Raw genomic sequence first — 23,256 nt, forward strand, 5'->3', positions numbered from 1 at the left:
ATGCACCGGAAGTTCCAGTGCCCAGACCTATGGAGCAGACAGTCCTGGGGGCCACCTGCAGAGATTGCTTGTCACCTGTGACCTCAGGCTCCCTTCCCGGGAAGGGTGTGTCCTGACCCCTTGTTCTCACGGTGGTCGTGGAGGGTGGAGACCGTCTGGGAGCCTGCAGAAGGAGGGCCCCACAGTGGCCAGCGGGCAGGTGTGTGTGAAGAGCTGGGGCTGGCGGCGGGGGCTCTTCAGAATGGGGGCGCAAACAGAAACCCTGAAAGCATTGTCCAGCTGACCAGTGGCAAGGCCCCTGCATACAGCCAGGGCATCCATGTGGGTGGCTGAGGCCCCCACCATAGGCCGGGAAGGAGCCCCAGGCCCAGGACTCCTGAATCCAGGCCTGGTTCTTTCTAGCATGGGGCCTCTCCTTAACCTGGTGGGCCAGGGATTGAGCTTGGGGCTGGCCCCCCTCTTCTGGGCCCACGAAAGCCCACATCTGCCCACCTCCCTCCATCCTCCTCCTCACTCCAGCTGGACATAGCCCATCTTTCCTGTCCCATCTTTAACTGGCCCCAGGAGGTGCAGCCCCTATCCCCTCAGTGGCCCTGCCAGCCCCAGCACCTCCTGGCCACCTCTGGGAAGGCAGAACGACCTCTCTGTTCTGCTCAGCTTCCCAAGGCTGTCCTAATCCTATGCTTCTCAGGGGATCTGGGATGAGTCCCATTGCTTACCTGAGCCTCAGTTTCCTTATATGTAAGATGGAGATGATGCCACTTGCTGAGCGTATAGGGGGAGGACAGAGCACGGGCGCCTAACAGGCTCCCAGCAAACAGTGACCTCTGCATCCAAAGGAAGCTGGTGAGGAAAGAGGAGGAGGGAGGAAACGGCGGTGGAAGAAGAGGGGTGAGAAGCAAAGGCCACCTGTGGAGGAGGCCTTACTATCCAGAATCTGAGCTCCGTCCCTTCCCTGACCCCGTGGGGGTCTGGCAGCCCTGCCCTGGGACCCAGACCTCATGGAGATCCTAACTGGGCCAGCGGCTTGAACAAGGCTTTCTTCTTTAATAAGGACAGTGGTCAGGACCTTTTAGCATAGTGAAATGAATGACGAGGCCCAAAGGTATCTAAAGGAATCTGGAGAACTTCTAAAATGTTCTCGTTTGTTGTGTGTGTGTGTATGTGAGTGAGAGTTCATACGCACACTCCCTACACACACACTGAAGCCAGGGTAAGACCCCAGTAATCCAGCCCCACTCCCCACAGGCCTTCTGGCCTCCTACAGGGTGAAGAAGAGCAGCTGGCAGGTATTATGCATCAATTCAGAAGCTGCCAGGCCATGGTTATCAAAGTTCAAGGCCCTTCAGGGGTCTACAATCAATTCCTAAAAGCTGCATTAAGCTGTATACATCCCAGGGTAGTGCGGAAACTTCCACCTCCCACGGGAAAATAAATCTGGCTTTAGAAATCAAACTTGCAGTTACTTTAAGATAAAGGAAGTGCTGTCTCCAAGCTAGGAAAGTAGGGGCCCTGGGTTGTTTTGAAAGGAGCTCAGGGCTGGGTGTGATGGCTCACGCCTGTAATCCCAGCACTTTGGGAGGCCGAGTGGGCAGATCACCTGAGGGTGAATATTTGAGACCAGCCTGGCCAACATGAGGAAACCTGGTCTCTGCTAAAAATACAAAAATTAGCTGGGTGTAGTGGCGAACACCTGTAATCTCAGCTACTTGGGAGGCTGAGGCAGGAGAATCCCTTGAACCTGGGAAGCAGAGGTTGCAGTGAGCTGAGATCACATGACTGCACTCCAGCCTGGCCTGGGTGACAGAGTGAGACTCTGTCTCAAAAAAAAAAAAAAAAAAAAAGCTCATATGGCTCCTGGGCTGCAGGGATTGCATCCTCTCAGCCCCAGGTCTTCAGTGTCCCCTGGGGACTGTGCAGTGGGCCCTGGGGCAGGCCTCTTCCCATTCCTCTAGGCAGCCCTCCTGTGAGATGAGGACTTGAGCAGGAGGCCCAGGGCTCTTGCAGCTTTCCTAGGCTTTGGACCTGGGCACCGCAGCACTGTCCTCCTAGCAAAGCAGTGGGCCCAGCGGAGTTACGGGTCGCAGAGGGAAAGCCCTGTGCTTCTCCTCTCCCCATCCTTCCCTGCACAAGGCCTAGGGGTAACCTTGGCAAGGAGGTAGGAGGGGAAGGGAGAGGAATAGATGGGCTTGCCTGGGGGACGGATTGTTTTGATCGCCTATTTGGTTTGGTTTTAGTCTTGAAGAACCCTTTAAGCAGCTACACTGTGGAGAGGCAGCTAGGAGCAAGGAGGAAGGCACGGACCCGCAGCCTCTGCTCTGTTCTTTAATCATGAAATCATGAAAATGGGGCTTGTAAAAGGGCCCAAAACTGATCCTGTGTTCCACCGGATTCTATTTGACTCAACCTGGTTTTCTTGTCCTCTGACTTTGTTCCTTCCAGTGAATTCTGCCTCACCAACAATATTCCAGGGGGCACCTGTGCCCCTCAGAGTTCTCCTGGCCGCTAACCCCTTCTCTTCGGGCAGCCCCTCTCCGTCTGCCGAACCTGACACCCTCCTTTCGTAGACTCGAAAGAGCCCCTTAGGCCTTCCCTGCACCCTGCCCTGTTGTGGCCGCCCTGGGCAGTGGGGGGCATCTCTCTTGGGGCGGGGAAGGGTGGGGCAGAGCTTCAGGGTGCCATCCGACCCTCCTTTTCCTGACTCAGCCTTCCCTTTGCCCGACACCCGACTCCCTCATGGGTTATCAGCGAAGCAGGTGGCAGGGATGGCGAGCTTCAGGTTGCTTGGGTCATAGGCAGTGACACGGGCCTGGCTGGGTGAGGTGACTTGCCCAGTTACCCAGCCAGGGAGTGGCCCGGCCTCCCACCCCTTCCACAGCAGCCTTCCTTGAGCTTTTCCTTCCCATCACAATTCCTCCAGAGGGCTGCGGGCCAGCCCCGTGTGCTCACCTTTCTAGACCTAATGGTGGTTACCCGGCTCCTGCCCCCCCACCCACGGCCCAGGCACGTCACCCAGCTGTCCACATTTCTGCTGCAAGACAAGGCTGGAGGAACAGCAGGTCGGGGGGCACAGTGGGATCCCTCCAGGGGGCTGATGGGGGCTGGGGCTCTGGCACCACTAGCTTTCATGTCCTCCTCACCACACTCGAAGCCTGTGACTCCACAGCCAGGACTGACACTGTCCCTGTCATTCCTCAGCCCTGGGGGTGGTGTGGTGTGGTGTTTCTGGTTCCAGGACTGTTCCTGGGACTCTTGTGGTCACTTAAAAGTTGGGGGCACTTCAGGAGGCCCAGGTGGGCGGATCACGAGGTCAGGAGTTCGAAACCAGTCTAGCCAACATAGTGAAACCCTATCTCTACTAAAAATACAAAAAATTAGCTGGGTGTGGTGGTGTGCGCCTGTAATCCCAGGGAGGCTGAGGCAGGAGAATTGTTTGAACCCGGGAGGCGGAGGTTGCAGTGAGCCGAGATTGTGCCATTGCACTCCAGCCTGAGCAACAGAGTGAGACTCTGTCTCAAAAAAAAAAAAAAAAAGCTGGGGAGTCCTCCCCACCCCCAGCTCAGCCTGTGTGTTCAGGCAGGAGGCAGGCCAAGAACAATGTCTGGAAAGGGAATTCACGGGCCTCTGCGGAGGGCTCAGAGGAGCCCTGCAGGGTGGGGTGGCAGGGCCTCGGGGAGTGTGCTTGGTCATAGAGGAGTGAGTGGCCCCACAGGGGCTGGCAGGGGGCCCTGAGGACAACGCCGGGCCCACGGGTTTCTCTGAGGCTGGGGCGAGGCCTCCAGTGGACTCTGCTGGCGTCTATGGAGAATCTCCCATGTGTCCTGTGTTGGGCCCCTGGCCCGCCTGAGAAGGTGTGTAAGGGGGTGTCCCTCCCACACAGACTTGGGCCAGCCCAGGGAGAAGGTGACCAGCAGGGGGAGGGCAGGAGGGAGCTGGCCTGGGGATGAGAGAGCAGGGGAGGCCGCCAGGCCGGGCGGGCCAGGGCGGGCTGGGCAGGGGCTCCCTCGGAGGCTGCATAATCCCCGCTCTCTGACTGACACCCGGCAGGGGGCCAATTAGGAAACACATTTCCTTCACCCAGGGCACTTGGATGTTTCAGAAGCCGCTAATTAGAACCTTGGGTTTGCTGCCCCTGCTGGGTGAAGAGCAGGCCTGGCTGCCAGCAGCCCTGGACCCCCTTCCTCCTCCAGGACTCGTGGGCCTTGCCCTTGTGTGGCTGAAGAGCGCGGGTCTGGGGCTTTTCGGACCTGGGCAGTGGCCAGAGGGTGGAAGGCTGGGGCGGTGGGGGCCGATGAGAAGGGGCTTGCGGGCTCGGGGCGCTGGCCCTGCCCCGTGTTCTCTCGGGCACACACTTACAGAGAGCCAGAGCCCAGCTCCAGTGGGCTTAAGGGCACGAAGCAAGGCAAAGGGATTTGAGGTGGGGAGACCTCAGTGCCAAGGCCCTGCCATGCCACTCACATTGGAGGGACCCCAGGACCGAAGGGAGCTCTGGAGATGCAGGTTCCTAATTTGCTGTGTGACTGTGGACAGGGGAGCTTCGCCGCTGGGGCCTCGGTTTCCTCATCTGTCACGTGGAGGTGTAGTCCAGGGCACATGATATCCTTCTAAGTGAGACCGTGGCCGTGTCCCCCGCCCACAGCAGGCACCATGTCTAAGGGGCGGGGGCCGTGGGGAGGCTGTCTCGTGGGGAGGTTCGGGTCACCTGGCCGCCCTCTCCTGGGGCACTCAGTCCTCTGTTGCCCTCTAGGGGATCCGGCTCTTCTTGCAAATGCTTGAAGGAGAGCCGCCAGGGAGGCTGAGTGGGGAGCAGTTGTCCCGGAAGACGGGTTTTATTATTTTCAATCATACTGGCAATTCCTGCCAGCTTCTCAGGAAAGCCCAGCCTTGGAGGGACCCTTCCCCTGAGGAGGCAGCGAGTGAGCGGCGTGGGTGTGAGTGTGCATGTGCCCACCACACAGCTGGCATCCTGTGGGGCAGCTCAGATACAGGCGGAGCACGGCCCTGCTGGAGGCACCTGCCCTGCAGTCACACAGCACACACCTGAAACCACAGCCCCGGAAACCACCGCCAGGGGACTGGAGCATCCCAGCCCCGCTCCACGAGGCCCTGCCTCACGTCCACCAAGCCAAGAGGCTTCCTTGGCAGAGCCCCTCTGCCTCCTCCTGTTCCATTCCCGTCTCCCTTCCGACCCCTTCCTCCCATCCCGTCCCCGTCTCCCTTCCAGCCCCTTCCTCCCGTCCCGTCCCCGTCTCCCTTCCAGCCCCTTCCTCCCATCCCGTCCCCGTCTCCCTTCCAGCCCCTTCCTCCCATCCCGTCCCTGTGCTCCTGGGGAGAAGCTCCACTGTTCCATCCTCACTCACCTCCTCCTGTCTGTGCTGCCTCCCACGTCTCACATAACCGCTGTGCTCAAGTCCACGCCACTCACAGGCACACATACCACACGCATGCACACACCATCACACACACACACTTTATCACACAGGCACATATACCACACACACACAATCACAAACACACCACACACATCACAGATACACAGACTATCAGTCACACACATCATACACACACCATCACACACACACCACACACACTTTATCACACAGGCACACACCACACGCACACATACACACACCATCACACATACCACACACATGCACACCCCATCACACACACCATCACACTCATACCATCATACACACACACCCCATCACTACACACATACCACACAAACAGCATCACACATGCACACCCCATCACACACATGCACACACCACTACACACATGCACACACCATTACACACACACCACAGCAATGCACATCCCGAGAAATCCTGGCCCCTCACACACTTGTTTCCACCCCCAGCCGCCCCTCTACACCCGTTCATTGAGCACCTGCTGTGGGCCCCATCCTGCCCTGCGTGCTGAGCTTGCAGATCTGTGTGAGGCTCAGTCCTGACCCTCACAGAGCTTCCAGTCTAGGAGGGGAGACCGACACACAGACAAGAGCCACAGAAGGAAGGGGTGTGGCCGAGTTGCAGCCTGAGGTGGGTACACACAGAGTGTGGCCCATTCTCTAGAGAGGGCGAGGGTGGGAAGGCTTCCTGGAGGAGGGAGCCTGAGTAGCCAGTGCTCGCTGGGCAAAGCAGGGCTCCCAGGTGGAGGGAGGAACGTCTCCAAGCAAGAAGCTAGGCATAGCACTATGAAATGGGAGAAGAATAAGAACGGGGGCATTCAGTGCAGTGTGGGGCCCAGGGAGGCTGGAGAGAGGCTGGTGTTGGCCTCATCAGTTGCATCTGTGTGCCGAAGCCACTCTGACCCCTCCAGCTCACGTGGACATGCGGGGGCTCCCACCCACGCCCCGATCCCCTGCCTCAGGTGGCCTGGGTGCTGCCGCTGGCCTCTTCCTACTCCCTGGGACTCAGAAAGAGGGGGAGACAGACATCTCACATCCTGAAAGGTGAGATCATCTCACTTCTGCCAGTTCTTGGAAAAGTTATTCGTTCCCAGAAATGTTTATTAGTCACCCCTTTTGTTGAAAGACATTTTGGCACCACCAGATGGAAAAATCAAAATGCTTCTCACAGGACGATTTGTCTCAAGTATTCCGCCTGACATCCCACAAGGATGATTTCTGAGGATACAACTCAAGGAGGATGTTCTGTTGGCATCTGTCGGGAGAAGCCGGGTCTGTTCAGCTGGGTGTGTGTGTGTGTGTGACTGTGTGTGAGAGAGTGTGTGTCTGTGTGTGACTATGCATGTGTGACTGTGTGAGACTGGGTGTGTGACTGTGTGATTGTGTTTATGACTGAGACTGGGTGTGTGGCTGTGTGACTATGCGTGTGTGATTGTGTTTGTGACTGACTGAGACTGTGACTGGGTGTGTGGCTGTGTAACTGCGTGTGTGATTGTCTTTGTGACTGTGTGTGACTGTGTGTGTGACTGACTGTGACTGTGTGTGTGTGACTGTATGCGCACATGTGCATGTGCTTGTGTGCTCTCTTGGGGGTCCGTGGAAGCAGTGGGCCTGGGGACCTGAGCAGAATTCTGATTTGCATCACCATAGCCGCTTTGTGCCCCGGTACCTCCAGAGCCAGTGGAAACCAAGGAGAGGGCTTGCCCAGCCAACAGCTGTTCCCTCCTGCTGCTGGGACCCAGACCGGGCACATCACAGCCTTGATGCTCATCCTTAGTTAATCTCCACAGACAGACACCTTGCGAGGGAGGGATTTTCATTCCTGTGAATGGGACACTGAGACTCAACAAGATAAAATACCACGCGCAGGATTAGGTACTCCACGGCTGAGACCTTGCTTCTCTCCCACACCCGGGAGGCCAGGCTTTGGCAGCAGGAGTAGGCGCGGCAGTCCTTTAGAACACTCAAGAACTGGGACCCCACTGGGGCCCCTCACTCTGGATGAGCCTCAGAGGAGAGGCCACAGAGACATCTTCATGGGCAAACAGGCGGGAGTGGGCACCATGGTGCTGGGGATGTCTGAGATGATGGAGCAGGGGCACTGGGCATAGTGGCAGGGATGTTGGTGGTAGTGGGTGGTGGTCTAGAGGTGGGATTGGTGATGGGCATGGCCGTGTTGGAGGAAGCTTCCAGGAAGGCCCTGGATGTTGAGGGGGGGAGACCTAGTTGGCAATGGAGAAGAGGCAGTGGTGGGAATGACCGTAGCTCACTATGGAGCTGATGTGGGTCAGAGCGTGGCGGGCGGTGGTGATCGGGGCTGGTGGAGGTGCTGGTGGATGGATCCCGGTCCTGGCTCAGCCCTTGTCCAGTCACTCAGGCTGGGAATCAGATGAGCCGGGGTGGGGAGGGTCCCACCACTCCCACCTCTTGTTTCCAGCTAGCCTCAGGGACACGGGGCCTCTCAGCAAATGATGGAGTCTCCCCTCAGTAGCACTCTCTCTCCTTTTCTTGACCTTGGAGTCAATGGATATTCCTGATCGGACTCAATCCCTTCAAGTGCAGAAAGCTGGACAGGTGATCAGCCCTTTTGTAGGGATGAAGTTACTGTGTCTTGGAAGTGGGCAGAGATGTTAGAAGAGCACCCTGGGGCTGTCCCCCAGGGTCAGGGCCCCTGCTGTGGGCCCAGAGGCAGCTGATGTGGTGGCTGCGAGAGGCCACCTCCCCCAAGCATTGCCCTCCTGTCCAGGGACAGGACGCAGACCAGCCAGCAGCACGTGGCATGGTGTTTCGGAGGCTTGCTGACCCTTCCCTGGGGTCACCGGCCCCTGGGGAATCCTCTGATTTCCCCCACCAGATGTGAACCCCCCTCCCCGAGTGCCAGCCCCATATGGAGGCCAGATGTGGAGCTGGGCCCGCATGAGTCAGTCTGAGGTCGTGGAATGCGGGTGACCACCAGGTTGGCCAGGGAGGGCCAGTCGGTCCCCATGACAGCTCGACAGAAAAGCCCCAGAGCCCACAGGAAGCTTGCTCCGGTGAGAGCACGGTGGGGGCAGGGTGCTGTGATGCTGGGGTCTCCAGGCCCAGGCGGCTCTGGGGGGGTGCAGCCCTTCCCAGCACAGCGACTTGCCATCCCGCAGAGGAGGAGCCCTGAGGGGAGAGATGGGCCCCAGAAGGGCCCTCCCTGGGACCTGGGCAGCTTCCTGGCCCTCATCTGCCCCCTCCCTGGAGCTTCCTCTTGTCTCTCCCGATGCTGTTTTCCTCTCCTCTGAGCATCCTGTTTTTAGGAAGGAGGGGTGGGGAGGGAGGGCGGGCTCTAAGGGGTCACAGAGGCATCTGATGAACAGTATCTCCTGCCCTTTTACAGATGGGGACACCAAAGCTCAGAGTAGGGGTGGGGTGGGGATCTGTCCAAGGTGCCCGCAGTGTGGGGCTGGGGACACCAGGCAGGAAATGCTAGTCTTCTCCTGGCTTAGCCGTGCCCTGTGTCTCTGTGACCACAGAGCTCTTCTGCCGACGCAGAGCGCGGGTGGGCATTTTGTGAGGTGCACCAGGTGGCTCTCCCCTGGGATGAGTGCCTTTGGCTGTGAGGACCTCAGCACCCCCGCCATTGTTCCTGGGTTTCCTTCCCGAGGCCTGTCTCAAAGTCTTCACAAACCTGTCAGCTCAGTTCTACCTGTGCTGGGCTCAGGCCTCTGAGATACCGTGGGGTACCTAGGGGGGACCCCAGCCTCCCAAGTAGCCTACAGGAGCTTTGGGAGGCATCTTTGCAAGCCCCGGCCCCTGAGTCAGTTTATCCAGCAGCACTCAGCTCTGCCCCCACCCTGCTGTGGCCCCCGGGTCTCAGCTACTTCCTTCAGGTCTCCTCAGGGAAGCAGATTTTGAAGATGGCTTGACTTTTAGGAGCTGATGGGAATTCTGAGCCAAGTCCCGTGTGTAGAGGGTGCATGGATGCTCACCCCACACGGGACAGGGCTCCACACCAGGGTGCCCTGGGAGTGGCCTGGAAATGCCAGCCCAGCTTGCGGTGAGGGGATGCTCTTGGCTGTCAGGCAGAGGGGCTCGCTGGAGGTGGCACCTTGGTGGGGAAATGGGCAGTGTTTGAGAGGTTCTCAGCTGAGCCACGTCCGCTGTGTGCAGTGGTATTAATACACATCTGCAGGCCTGGCGGGCCTCTGGCTGAAACACCCTCCACACCAAGCCTTCTGGGAGCCCGGAGGGAGCTGAAGGTGGATTGGACTGAGCCCATGCCAAGGAAGGCTGGCTTTCCCACTTTCCTTTCTCCAGAGGCTGGGCCCCCATTGCTGCTGAGGGCGCCGGCCTCGGGGCGGTTGGGGGGACACTCACTGCTCCACCCTCCTGCTGGGTGGTTCTCGATGGCATGTCCCGCCGGCCCTGCCCTCACCCATGCCTTTGTTCAGGGAGCTGGTTGGCTGCTCCAGCCAGCCTCGGAGAACTGGGGCTGAGCCAGAGGTGGGAGGGCCTTGGGGGAGAGGAGCACTGTCCACCCTCCAGGGTGACTGACAGCCATGTCCCTACCTCTGGTGGGCCCAGCCCCTTAAAGGGTCGGGGGGGGGGGGGGCAAGTGTGGAATTCGGAGGCAGACAGGCCGTTTCAGTTCCTCCTAACAGGAGAAGGAGGTGGCTGTGTCTTCCTCCTTGGGCAGCATGCTTTCCCCGAGGCTGCTGTGCTGGAGGCAGCAGCCCGCATCCCGAGGGCACCCCAGCTGGGACAGGGCAGGGCAGGGCCCAGATCCACTCCCTACTTAAGCCTCTTGCAAAGAAGGGTGCCAGTCGCCTGATCTCTTCTCACTGCTGAGCCTCGCAGTGCAGAGCTGGACAGGCCAGGCCTGACTGTGCCCACCTCCCAGGGGACAGGGCTGGTCTCCTCCCCAGGGGTCTGGCTGTCTGATTCTAAGACCTCCAGGACCCAGCAGAGGAAACTGAGGCAGCATCCACACTGCTTTCAGTTCTGACAGAGAGGGTCATCCTGTTCTGTCTTTGGTTGAGGGGAAATCTTCAGCCAGCTGTACGTTGGGTGTCCTCATCTTGTCTAAGTCCTGGGGCAGGCCCCGGTGGCAGGCACATGGCAGGAGATCCCTGAGGACTCCTGAGGGCAGTGGTGGCAGTTGCCAGGCTTGGCCACAGTGAGCCTCCAGCCCTCTGCCTTGTTTGATGTAGACTGGGCAGGGGCCACAGTGACCCCCCGTCCCAGGTGTGGCGGCCCCCTCTCCCGCACTCCCCGGCAAGGAGTCAGGAGAGGGCAGATGAGCATCACTGAGACCAAGCCTTGGCTCTGGCGGCCCTTCCTCCCTTCGTAGGGCCTGGGAAGCATGTGCTCAGAGCTGCGTTTCAGGAAAGCAGCTGCAGCTCGTGACACGCTTTCCACAGCGGGAGATTTATGGGGCTGCGCGGCTTTCATGGTTTCTGTGGGGTTCCTATTCTCCCCCCCCATTTGTCCTGGCCGCTGTCTCCGAGGCAGATGGGTGACAAGCCTCCCCTAGCTGGACCGGCCCAACAAGAAGGTATGGCTGGGTGGGGGAGGGGAGAGGCTGACCACCTCAGCCTCCTTCAGAGGGGGAAGCTGCTGGGAGCCCACCTCGAGCAGCCCATAAATCTGCGAGACCTCCAGGAGGCAGGAAGCCTCCTGCGGAGGTGTCCCACACACTCAGGCCTTGCCAGGGAAAAGAGAAGGGCCAGCAGCCCCCAGAGTCTGTGCCGCGGCCACTCCCCCAGGGTCCAGCCTGCAAGTTGTTTATTCTGGGCTGGGCCTTTCCTGCCATGTGTCAGTTCCCAACAGGCAGATGAATGGGCAGCATCTGTAACTTCTGCACCGGCCAGACAGCTTTCCTACAACCTGGCCCGGGCGGGGAGCTTTGATCCCAGCGGGAGGCCCCCCAAATCTGCAAGGAGGGGCATCCGTCAGTTCCCACCTACTCCTGCCACCAACTTTCTGGGGTGGTGACAATGCAGGGTCCTCAGAAGGCCTAGAGCTTACAGGCTATGGTGGCTCCTGGGCCTGGACTGGAACTGGGGAGGGAGGGAGGTTTTGGATGGACTGGGGTCTGGACAGAGGACAGGGATGCTCCAACAAGTCCCCCTCTGGAGGAGGCATAGGCTGTGACCTGGAGCTCCCCATTCTTCAGGTTGCCTTTGATGGCCTGGTAATGGGTCAACACTGGGACTCTGGGGAAGCTGAGGCACCCCAGGAAGGAAGACCAGATGCTCACTCTGGTGACTTGCACTGCAGCCAGGGACGTGGGAAGCAGCAGCTGAAAAGACACCCAGGGCTGGACAGGCCAGGCCTGACTATGCCCACCTCCCAGGGGACAGGGCTGGTCTCCTCCCCAGGGTCTGGCTCTCTGATTCTACTTCTGCCCTCCTTGCCCAAGGGAAGTGCTCAAGGCACCCAGCCTGCCCTGGGCCTGCCTCCTAGCCCCGTCCCCCGTTGGCTGTAACCAACTCCACACCGCGGCAGGCTGCCCTTGTTCACTCTGGCCCCCATGGACCTGGCCCTGAGTCCCTTTCTTGCCTCCTCGGAGCCACGGCCAGCCCTCCAGAGCCCCATGTGGGTGTCTGCTGTGGGGCGGAGGAAGGTGTGTGCCCCTGTAGCAGGGTGGCAGGTGTGGGTTAGGGCAAGGGAAGCCAGTCCTCTTGGCTCGCTCCGTCCTGGTGGCTGAGAGAGTTCTTGAAAGACCTTCCTGTGAACCCCAGAATTGCTGAGAGGGAGGGCTGCTGCCGCCCTACTCCACCTGCAGCCTTGTTCACCGAGCTCTGTGGCTGGTTGCAGGAAAGGAGGGTTTACTGCACAGATGAGGGGTGGCCCATGGGCTGCAAGGGCAGGAGACAAAGCTCAGCCAGGTGCCTAGGACCTGGACAGCGGAGGCCACTCCTAGCCGCCCTGGAACTGCACTCTCTTCTTGCTTTCCCTTGGGCATCTGCTCTAGGCACCTGCCTCCTCCCCATGGTGGAGCACCAGGGCTTAGTTAGGCTTCCAGTCAGCCCAACCCATTCAGCCTCCAGGGTTCCAGTTCCCACATCCGAACCCTGGTTTTGTCTGCAGTGACGGCAGAGTCCTGCCTTGCGCAGAGCCCCCTGGGAAGGGTGCACCCGCTCACTTGCAGCAGTCAGCTCTGGGGGCAGCAAGGGCTCAGAGGAAGGGAAGATGAAGTTGAGCTGTGGACTCTGGGATGCAGCCGTTGAGCACTTATGATAAAACCAGAAGCACCAGCAGGCGGAGGCCAGGCTTCCCTCCCCAGGCAGGGTTGAGGGGCTCTGCTAACATCTGCCTCATTGACTTCCTTGTCTCCACTTCAGAGAATGGCTATTCTGGCTTAAGGCAGTGACCTCTTCCTGCATACCAGCAGTCCCTAATTTTTTTTTTTTTTTTTTTTTTTTTTTTTTTTTTTTTTTTTTTGAGATGGAGTTTCGCTCCTGTTGCCCAGGCTGGAGTGCAGTGGTGCGATCTCGGCTCACTGCAAACTCTGCCTCCTGGGTTCAAGCGATTCTCCTGCCTCAGCCTCCCCAGTAGCTGGCATTACAGGTGTCCACCACCACGCCTGGCTAATTTTTTTGTATTTGTAGTAGAGACAGGGTTTCACCATGTTGGCTAGGATGGTCTTGAACTCATGACCTCAGGTGATCCACCTGCCTCAGCCTCCCAAAGTGCTGGGATTACAGGTGTAAGTCACCGTGCCCAGCCAGCAGTCCCTAATTTAAGGGCTGTCAGCACACTGCTCATCTCCCTGGTCTGACCTCACCATCTGCCTTTCTGAAAGCAATCTCATCTCCTTTCTGAATACATGGTGGGGGATCCTCAGCAGAGCCCCCCCCATTCCAGCATTGTTGAAGACAACTTTTAGGACATCAGTGCAGGGACAGTGGGAGTTCAGGCATGCTTAGGGCCGAGGCTAATTAGCTTGGGGTGAGTTTCATCGTGTGGGTGTGTCTTAGTCAGTTCTGGGCTGCTGCAACAAAACCCCTTAGGTTGGGTGATTGATAAACAACAGAAACTTATTGCTCATAGTTCTGGAGGCTGGGAAGTCCAAGATCAAGGTGCCAACAGATTTAGAGTCTGGTGAGGGCTTGCTCTCTGCTTCAGAAATGCTGCCGCCTTGCTGTGTCCTCACACAGTGGAAAGGGCATGGGAACTAGCTGCAGCCTCCTCTCCTTTCTTCTTTTTTGGAGACAGAGTCTCGCCCTGTCCTGTCACCCAGGCTGGAGTGCAGTGGCGTGATCTTGGCTCACTGCAGCCTCTGCCTCCTGGGCTCAAGTGATTCTGCCTCAGCCTCCCAAGTAGCTGGGACTACAGGCGTCCACTGCCATACCCAGCTAATTTTTTGTATTTTAGTAGAGAGAATCTGCCTGCCTCGGCCTCCCAAAGTGCTAGGATTACAGGTGTGAGCCACTATGCCCAGTCAGCCTCTTATATAAGGGCACTAATCCCATCCACAGGGTGAAATCCTCATGATTTGATCATGTCCCAAAGACCCTACTTCTTAATATTCTCACACTGGATATCGAGTTCCAACATACGAATTTGTGTGTGTGTGTGTGGGGGGGTACTAACATTAAAACCATGATAGGGTCTAAGAGGCCCATCCTTGAGGCCATGGTCCTAGGATGGGCAGAGCTGCCCGTAGCCCACTGTGCCAAGCCCCCTGGTTGGGTGACATCACAGGTACATCTGGGTTGGGAGGGGCCCCAGGTTCCATGTAGCCCAGAGATCCCCATCATTCCTCGCTTCAAGCCAGAGGTTGGTCGGAGGTGACAGCAGCCTGGTGGAGTGCCGTGTGGCTGCTGATGCTCATGCTCCCAGACCTGCAGGGCAGGTCTGTTCGAGGTCACTGATGCAATGCACATTTTGAATATTTTCAGCTGTATGTGCGCGGCAGGGGCTTGGCCCATGCACTGCATGTGTAGCTCATACTTGGTGGGCTGTGTAATGTGTAGACGTGTTGCCAAGGGCAGCGGAAATGTGGCCTTTTTCCAGCATAATGAGTCCTACCACTCCCTGCCCCTGCCCCTGCCCCTGCGGCCAGGACAGCTCCCACCCCTGGAGTTGCTGAGATCTGCTAGGGGTGGAAGGACAAGAGCCAGTTGTTTTGTCTCGACTGACCAGTGTCCATTGCTCTATCCCTCTGGACTCCCGACAGCAAGGTGTCCAGGGGAAGGTACCTTTCAGGGCTTTGCCCTTGGTGTCAGGCAGTTAAGCAGGTCCCCTTCAGGACTGTGTGGCTGTGCCTGGAGAAGCACAGGGGGCTGCTTTGGATGCCATGCCTGGTTTCCAGGGCATTCACTGATGGGGGAAAGCTCAGAGACCAGAGAGGGTTGGGCAGGGCTCACCGGCCCTTCTGCTATGACCCCAGGGAGTGAGAAGGCCCCCTGGGAGGCCTCTGCAGGAAGTCTAAGGCTAGGCCTTCTCCAGCCAGCTTTTTCTCTAGCCTCTTAGCAAACTTGAGACTCTGCCAGCTCTGCCCTTCTGCCTGGCCCTGATCAGAGGCCCAACATCCCCAAAATCTTCAAGATTAATTGTATTAGCTTCTAGGGCTGCCAGAAGTACCACAGACTGAGTGGCTGAAACCACAGAAACGTATTTCTCACAGCTCTGGAGGCTGGAAGTCCAACATCAAGGTGTGGGTAGGGTTGCTTTCCTCCAAGTCCTCTCCTGGCTTGTAGATGGCCACCTTCTCGTGTCCTTACAGGGTCTTCCCTCTGTGTGTCTGTGTCCTCATCTCCTCTTACAAGGACACGGGTCATAGGGCCCACCCTAATGACCTCATCTTACTTATACTTACATTTTTTAAAATGTTAGTGGGTACTTAATTATACTTTAAAGACCCTATCTCCAAGTAAAGTCACCCTGTGAAGGCCAGGGGGTTAACGTTTAAGGTTTCAACAGAGGAATTTGTTGGGACACCATTCAGCACACAGCACCAACAGATGCTCAGAGCCTGGGATCAAAGCGGAGCTCTCCCGGAGCCCCAACCCAGGGTACCTTCTGCAGCATCCTTGTTGGGCTGCTCCAGCCCATGCTGGCTGAGGACACCACAGCTGTCAGCTGTACAAGGGGTCCGAGGTGTCCAGCACAGCAGAAACAGCCGTATCCCGACCTCATTTGTATTCAGCTCAGTCCTGGGGAGAGGAAAGCAGGGCTCTCAGGGATGCCAGGGGTGGCTCCCCCATTGCTTAGCTAAGGGGCACTCAGTTGCCACGGTGACCTCTGTCTGCACAGTCAAATACACTCGGCCCAGCCACTTCTCTGGGCTGGAGGGCTCCCCCCACCCAGAGTTCACACTGAGTGTTGAGTCCCTTGGTGACAAAAACATGGAAACGGTTGCCATGGCAGCCATTCTTTTGGAGCCCTCAGACTGGAGTGCAAAGTTCAGGATGCCCAGGAACAGCTGAAATGAAAATATGGGAAAATCCGCTTCCCTCACCCTGGAAGGATGAATCGGTTGGCATTCAGTGCTCCCCTGCACTCAGCTGTCCCTGCCCTCCCCATTCCCTGGTCCATGTATGGGTGCAGGGGGGTGCCCTGGGAGTGCAGGAGCAGAGCAGCCCCCAGAGACGTTGACAGAAGCCAGCCAGCATAGGAGGGCAGGCTGAGCTGGGGTGGGTCCATTGTCTGGAGTGGTAAGTGGGGAAGTGATGACTGCTGGGCGTTCCCTGGGGAGGTGTCCTTGTGGCTGCTGAAGCCACAGAGCTTGCCTGTGTGTTGGTTTCTTCAAGCTGCTGCTCCTTTCTCAGGAGGGCTGGAGTCTACTCCATGGCCCAGCCTGGGGAATAAAGTTGTTTCACCCAGTGAAGGCTACAGGGTGAGAGGGTGGGATCACTGAGGGAAGACAGTGCAGGGCAGGGGAGTGAGTGGATGGCTGTTTCTCTTCAACAGAGGTGAGTACAGCAGAGGCCCCTCCAGGTACCTCTGGGGGCAATGATCATGTGTCCACCCCCAGCAGGTCCCCAAGATGGCCCCATGAGGCTGTGGTGACCTGAGATGCACCAACCAAAGGGTTCTGCAGTCAGAGTTGTTTGAGAAACCAACACACGTGTACAGGATTCTTAGGTTAAAGGCTCTGAAAAGTCTGGCAGTAAGGAACCTCTTGGCTTTGTTTAACCTAGTATTTCACAAACTTACTAGAGCAAAGTTTCTCCTTTATTTAGCATCTCTTATTTTTGAAATCTCCCTTACTATCTTGCAGAAATGACATCTGGTAACATTTGTCCTCTGAGTCAACGACATCAGCACCACTTGTGAGAAATGCATATTCTAGGGCCTCACTCAGATCTGTTGAATCTGAAGCTCTGGGGCAGGGCCCAGCAGTGTATTTTCACATGCCCGCCAGGGGATTCTGATGCATGCTCCATTTGGGGAAGTCCTCTACTAGGGAAAATACTGGCAGAGAATTTGGAGTAAGAGGAAGGGAGGAAGGGAGGCCACCTGGTAGGCATGGCTTAGGCATGGGAAGCGGCAGTCCAAGGACCCTGGGGCTCTGGAAAAGGCACTACGGCCACCCCAAAGGGTGGGTTCTCATCTTCTGCCCCTGAGCATTGAGGATCCATTATGGTTTTCTGAAACTGGTTGGAGGGCCAGGCTGTGTTGTGTGGAGTGTCATGAGGTCTGGTGTAAAGTGACTTGGGTCTTTGGAGAAGCGCACCCCTGAGGAACCTCCCTCTTCCCGCCAGCACTACTCTCACCCGAGCGCCTGCCCTGGGCAGACAGCTTGCCCAGAGTGCTGGGGGCGTGGTCAGCACCTGTAGGCTTCCTGGACAAAGTGGGCCTTGGCAAGGCCAGGAGATGGCTTGTCCCGACGGCAGTGCTAGGTGGCACCCTCAAAGCGTGGGAGGCAAGGCTTCTTGGAACAGCGGCCTTGGCCCTGGTGTTAGCAGGTGGGGGTATGCGATCAGCTTGCCACCACCCACGCGCTCCTCTATGGGCCACTCGCTGCAGTCACTTCCTGGGGCTGGGTCTCCTTTCCCTTCTCCCCAGGCTCAGGCAGGGCGGACCTGGCTACAGCAGCTGGGAGCCCACCCCTCTGCCTGTGCTTCCTTGCAGCCGTCCAGATCCACATCTTGAAGGCGGACAAGGCGGGGGACTGGTGGAAGTTCACGGTGAACATCATCTCCGTGTACAAGCAGGGCACGAGCCGCATCCGCCGCGGTGACCAGAGCTTGTGGATCCGCTCGCGGGACATCGCCTGCAAGTGTCCCAAAATCAAGCCCCTCAAGAAGTACCTGCTGCTGGGCAACGCGGAGGACTCTCCGGACCAGAGCGGCATCGTGGCCGATAAAAGCAGCCTGGTGATCCAGTGGCGGGACACGTGGGCGCGGCGGCTGCGCAAGTTCCAGCAGCGTGAGAAGAAGGGCAAGTGCAAGAAGGCCTAGCGCCGAGGCAGCGGGCGGGCGGGCGGGTGCCAGGGCGGAGCCGAGCGAGAGCGGGCGCCTTGGCCCGGCTGCCGCGGACTTGGCCCGCGAGGGCTTTCCCAGGTGGGGGGAGGGAGGGGGCGGGGCCGCACGGCGCGGGGGCGGGGCCCTCGGCGGCCCCTCCCCCGGTCCCCACCCTGCGCGCCCCGGGCGGGAGCCGCGTGCGCGCGGGGCGGGGTGCGCCGCCGGCCGGGCCCTGGAGAAATGAGGACGAGACGTAGCTACCTCACGGGGCTCCTTCCAGAGCAGAGACGCGCTTTCCTGGGGCTGGGCGCGGCCGCCGTGGAGGGGCTGGGGGCAGCCTGCCCTGGGGCTCGGGGACGGGCGCAGAATCGCACAACTGGGGCCTCAGGCGCGGGGCGTGGATGGCGCGGAGAGGGACGGGAGGAGAACTGTGAATTCTCAAGCCCGTAGTCTGGGCGGGGCGCGGAGCGGAGCACCTACCAAACCACCACCCGACACGCAGCAGACGGGATTCCCCCTTTCTCCCCGGCCCCTTCTAGCAGTTCCCCGCGGGCCACCTGGCTGTCACAGCCTGGGCTCCTCCATCTGAAGGGGCCTGGCAGCATTTGGGGAGCGGACAGCTCCTGTCCAGCCAGCATGACCCAGGTGGCCTCTGTCTCCACTGCCACCTGCTGAGTGGGTCCTACTGGGTGGGGGCTTGGGGTGGGGTGGGTGGTTCACCTGTGGAGAGAGGAGAGGAAGCCCCTGCTGCTGCCCGTCTCTGCCCCTGCCCAGCGTGGGGCTGGCCCATCCGGAAGGCAGTGGGCCCAGGGACACCCCTGAGAAGCCCAAGCCGGGTGGTCACCGCCTCATGCTGGAGCTGCCTGTTGGAGGAGGCATCGCAAACGCAAAACCTCCCAGAGAGTTTCCTTTTGGAAACTTGGAACCAGCCCCTTTTATGACATTTTTCCAGGGGAGGGGGAAGGGGCACTGGCTGGGTTTACGGCAGTGACACTATTTATGTAATGACATCAGCTCCTGCAAGGCCCCTCAGCAATGTCAACAGCTGGAAAGGGCCTGAACGGGCTTGGAGTCTGCAGGCTGCGAAGGCACTTGGGCCTGGCTTGGGGCAGGGGGCTTGCTTGAGCTGGGATGGGGTTTGCTGGCTCAGCGAAGTACCAGAGCGCCTGAGCCATGGGTGGGCAGGGGCGCAGGAATGACCAGGTTCCTGGGGGCCAAGGAGGCCATGCTGGCTTCTCCAAGGGAAGGCACAGAGGCTGTTGGCCCACCCCTTACAGCTGTCTTGGGTCTGGCCTGGGCCACACCTTGACGAGCGTGCCTTTCCAGACGGTCTTTGTGGAGTCTGCCCGTGCCCTCCACTGTGCCCCAGCCCTCCTTCCAAAATCTCCTAGAGACACTGTCCTCAAGCAGGCAGCCCCTTTTGTTCTGACCTCCTCACACAGGGTCTATTCCTGTGCCCTGGGGCCTCCTGGCTCCCTGCCTTCCTGCCTTCCTGGGCTCTCTGCACTGCCCGGGCCTCTGGCCCACATCCTCACACCCAGCGCACTGAATTAGAGGCCTGGCTCCTCTCACAGTCAGGAAATTGGTTTCACTTTCCCGGCCAGAGTTTGGCTGCTCAAAAGGGTCATACCAAGTATGAAGCTCGGCCCCCGGTGGTCTGGCTTCCCTCCGCCTTCCCCACGTCTGCCCGCATCACGGCTGCCATTTATTGAGCACCTGCTGTGTGCCAGGCACTTTACCCACATGCTCCTAGCTTGTACTCATGACAACCCTGTGGGACAGGGACTCATTATCACCAGCAAGGAGACTGGAGTACACGTGTCCAAGGTCATGCTGCAAATTGGTGGCAGGACTGGGGCTCAGACTCCAGAGCCCGACTTTCTGACCAGGGGCCACGCTGGCCCTCACTGCACTCCAGCTCTGCGGCCCACCCGCCCAATCCCTGTGCAGGCTGGGAGGGTGCTCTTGGGGGAGTGGCCACCGAGGGAGGATACTGGCATCTGGGCTGGAGAACAGGAGCCCGGGGTGGGGTAGGGCATGGGGACAATCACATCTTCAGAGGCGGCAGCAAAGTGGTGGGGGATGCAGGGATGGACTTGCCAGATGGCAGCTCCAGGTTCCAGGAAGGCAGGCCTTGGCTGCTCCGAAGAGGCGGTAGAAAGGTGTTTTGGCTGCCTCAGGGTGGCTGGAAGGACTCCAGGAGAGACTGGCAGAGGTGCCTCAGGGGCGGGGAGCAGACAGACCTGCCCTGGGAAGGGGCATTTGGCTTCCCTGAATCCAGCCCAAGGCTGGAAGACAGGGCCTCTCTCCAAGCTGTCAGCGCTCCTCGGATGCCCAGTGTGGTCCACTGGGTGCCATCAGCATCACAAAGCACTATGCTGCTGGGACGGTTGTCCTGTTTGTCTATGCCAGTGTGGTTTCTTCACCCTGCCCCGAAGGGCTGTGGCAGCCCCACGATATCCCACCCTGGGTCTGGGCCTCACCGGTGTCCTGTGAGGGGTTTGCACTTGTGGTCTCTGAGGCCCCCTCAGCAACAGAGCTGGCGAAATGCCAAGCAACAAGGCATCTTGCGGAAAATTCAGCCAGAGTCCTGCCCCTCCCTTCGGCTCAGCACCCCGCAGGGCACAGGCTGTCCACCCAGTGGCCTGGCCTTTGGGGAATGCATCAGGGTGACCAGATGCACCAGGCTAGGGGCCAGGTCACTGTTGGGATTGGACGGTCATCACGAGCTGCCTTTCCTATCCACGCACCCAGCCAGAACCCAGCCCACCACTCCCGACTGCAGCCCCCGGCCTCTGCCGTGAGCACCATCCTTGGGAAAGCACCCCTCCTCCACTCCTGTGCCCCACTCCAAGGAGCAGAGGGAAATGGGAATTGAGGTGTTCCGGTTTGTACAGTTAGGAAGGGATGTAAAACGGAACTAGATTTTGAAGAGTGTATTAACCAGAATTGTGCTATGTAGGTGTTTAAGAAAAACATACCAGATTAGTCTTTTTTGAAACAGCTTCCCCAGTTGTCCTTTTTCTTACCAGCTGGGTGGTCTGGTGCCCCTGACAGCTGAGTGCCTGCTTTATGGACACACAGTAATGCCGAAGATTTGCGGGGGAGGACATAGGGCTGTCCCCAGGATTCACCTGCTGGCTGTGGTCTCTGCCTACTGCTTCTGTCCTTGGAAAGCAGGGCAGGAGGCAGCATCCCCAGGGGCCTCTATGTGGGAGGGAGGGACATCTGGGGTCACAGCCCAGAGAGGGAGGGACACGTGGGTCACAGCCCAGGGAGGCTGGGAGCTGCTCCAAGGCCCTGGAACTCTGCCTCAGTCGTGGCATGCTGGAGAGGGGTACGGACTTTCTTGGAGTTGCACCAGGTTGGAATGAGACTGAACTCAAGAAGAGACCCTAAGGGACTGGGGAATGGTTCCTGCCTTCAGGAAAGTGAAAGACGCTTAGGCTCTCAACACTTAAGCCCCCTTGAAGCCCAGAGCGGACAGACTAGACCCATTGATGGGGCCACTGGCCATGGTCCGTGGACAAGACATTCCTGTGGGCCACAGCACACCCGGGGAGATCAAAATGTGTACTTCTGGGGTCTCTCCCCCTGCCAAAAGCCAAACCAGTCCCACTCCTGTCATTGGACATTTCTTCCCATTCCCGCCTCCCAAATGCACTTCCCCTGCTCCCTCGGCCCCCTCCTGTGTTTTGGATTTCTGTTCACTCAGAATTGTAAATGTTTAGTTGTGACCATGACGTATTGTTTGGGTCAATGTCCCTTTCCAATGCATACTAATATATTATGGTTATTATATATGAATATATTTAATGACATGGAAAAAGTTGTGGATTTTAAGTTTCTTTCTTTTTGGGGGGGGGGGGTGTTGGTTAGAGTTGTAATGGACCCAGATGGAACTTGTAACGTGGGCCCCACATGATAGAACTAAATTCAGATATCATTAAATAAACTCTTGTACACTGTGCTGTCTCGCAGTCTTGATTGATGGCCTGGGCTGTGGGAGGTGGGCGTGTGGGGAGGCAGGGGAAGGATGGAGTTTTCGGGGAGTTTGAGGAATATGGCTTACAGGCCGAAGAACTCCCCTGCAAGTCAGAGCCCGGGTTTTACCCAGAGCCTCAGAGACAGAGCCCTAACTAACTAACTCCCCCCAAAAGGCAGAAAAAGAGCAGTTTTGCTTGGAATGTCCTAGGGACTTGCTGGCTGTGAATGCTGTTTTGAGCTAAAAGGTTCTCGAATGGGACAGTCTGCATTGCAGGCTGCAGGAAACCACTCCAGGGACCCATCCTTGCCATTCCCTGGAGTTCCAAGACACAGAGAGGGGAAAGGGGTCCTCTCCCACTTTGCCCTACCTGCAACCCCTGGGCGGGCGGACAGCCACCTTTGACCCTCCCCATTTGATTGAGAACCTGCAGGTAGTTTCTGACTTTTACATAACTGGCTTCTTCTATGAAAGCCAAGTAGAGACTCAAACTACAGCAGGGTTAGTGAAACTCACTCAAGAGATCTTGCAAAATATTTTTTTTCAAGCGATTGCTAAAGGCTTCGTGCGGTGCAGAGACTGGGCCAGTGCCAGCACCATGCAGCCACCAAGAGCTGAGCTCACTTGGTTTCTCAGAGGCTATATTTAAACCTCCAAATGGTTGTGATTTCTTTATTAAATAAACAATTCAGTCATTAGGAACATATTGTGTTGCCACGCAAAGTGGGGCCGATCGTCACCAGGAAGCTATAATTTCTGCACCCAGCTGTTTTGAAGGCAACCCTCAGCCATGGGCCCGGTCTAGCCCCTCAGCAACGCAGGCTCAACAGGCCCTTCCTTGGAAGGTATGGAAAGCCCCTTGCCTGCTGTGTGGAGAGCTGACTGGAGATGCCATTGGCTTCTGCTCAGGAAGAAATAGGGCCAGCCCTGCCGCCTCGGGGGTCTGGCTCTGCGGATGGGAGCTAGGCTCTCAGAGCCTGGGGTCAAAGCTAGGGCAGGTAGATACGTGAGTGGTCTCCCAGTCAGTCTCAGGTGTAAGTCTCTGCTGAAATGACAACGCCTGACAGTAGGCGGGCAGGGATGACATCCAGGTCTCAGTTGGCCAGACAGGCTAAGGAGAAAGCAAGCCTATTCTGGGGTCTCAGGTACTCCCCAGGGCCGGCGGGGCCACTGGTAGCATTTAAGACCCACTGAGAGACTGGGCTAAGAGGCCTGTGATGCACCTGAGGCAGTTTCATTCTCAGCTTTGGTCATTTTAGGTCAAGGGTCCAGTTCTCAAGGACTTTCATGATGTGGCTTTTTTTCTGTCCATTTAAAAAAAAAAAAAAAGTGCGTGTCTGAGAGGGCCGCGTTTCCTTTGGGACGCCACCACAGTCAGGCCCTGTGAGGGTGGCTGCAGCCCCAGGCCCAAGGCCAGAAGGAAGCACACTGTTGCTCAGAGACACATTAGAACATGTACTGTCAACGGCCCCTCT

General features: G+C 58.1%; 1 protein-coding gene across 1 annotated transcript in view; it reads left to right on the forward strand.

The window, feature by feature from the left end:
- Positions 1-21,788, forward strand: part of NTN1 (netrin 1) — a 225,032-nt gene extending 203,244 nt beyond the window's left edge. Inside the window, exon 7 of the mRNA XM_032138783.2 lies at positions 17,465-21,788. Coding sequence (XP_031994674.1) covers positions 17,465-17,793 — 329 coding nt within the window. The 3' untranslated portion in view covers positions 17,794-21,788. The remainder of the gene's footprint in view (positions 1-17,464) is intronic.
- Positions 21,789-23,256: the final 1,468 nt, after the last annotated feature.

Source organism: Hylobates moloch, unplaced genomic scaffold, assembly GCF_009828535.3.
Source record: "Hylobates moloch isolate HMO894 unplaced genomic scaffold, HMol_V3 SCAFFOLD_19, whole genome shotgun sequence".
Lineage (NCBI taxonomy): Eukaryota > Metazoa > Chordata > Mammalia > Primates > Hylobatidae > Hylobates > Hylobates moloch.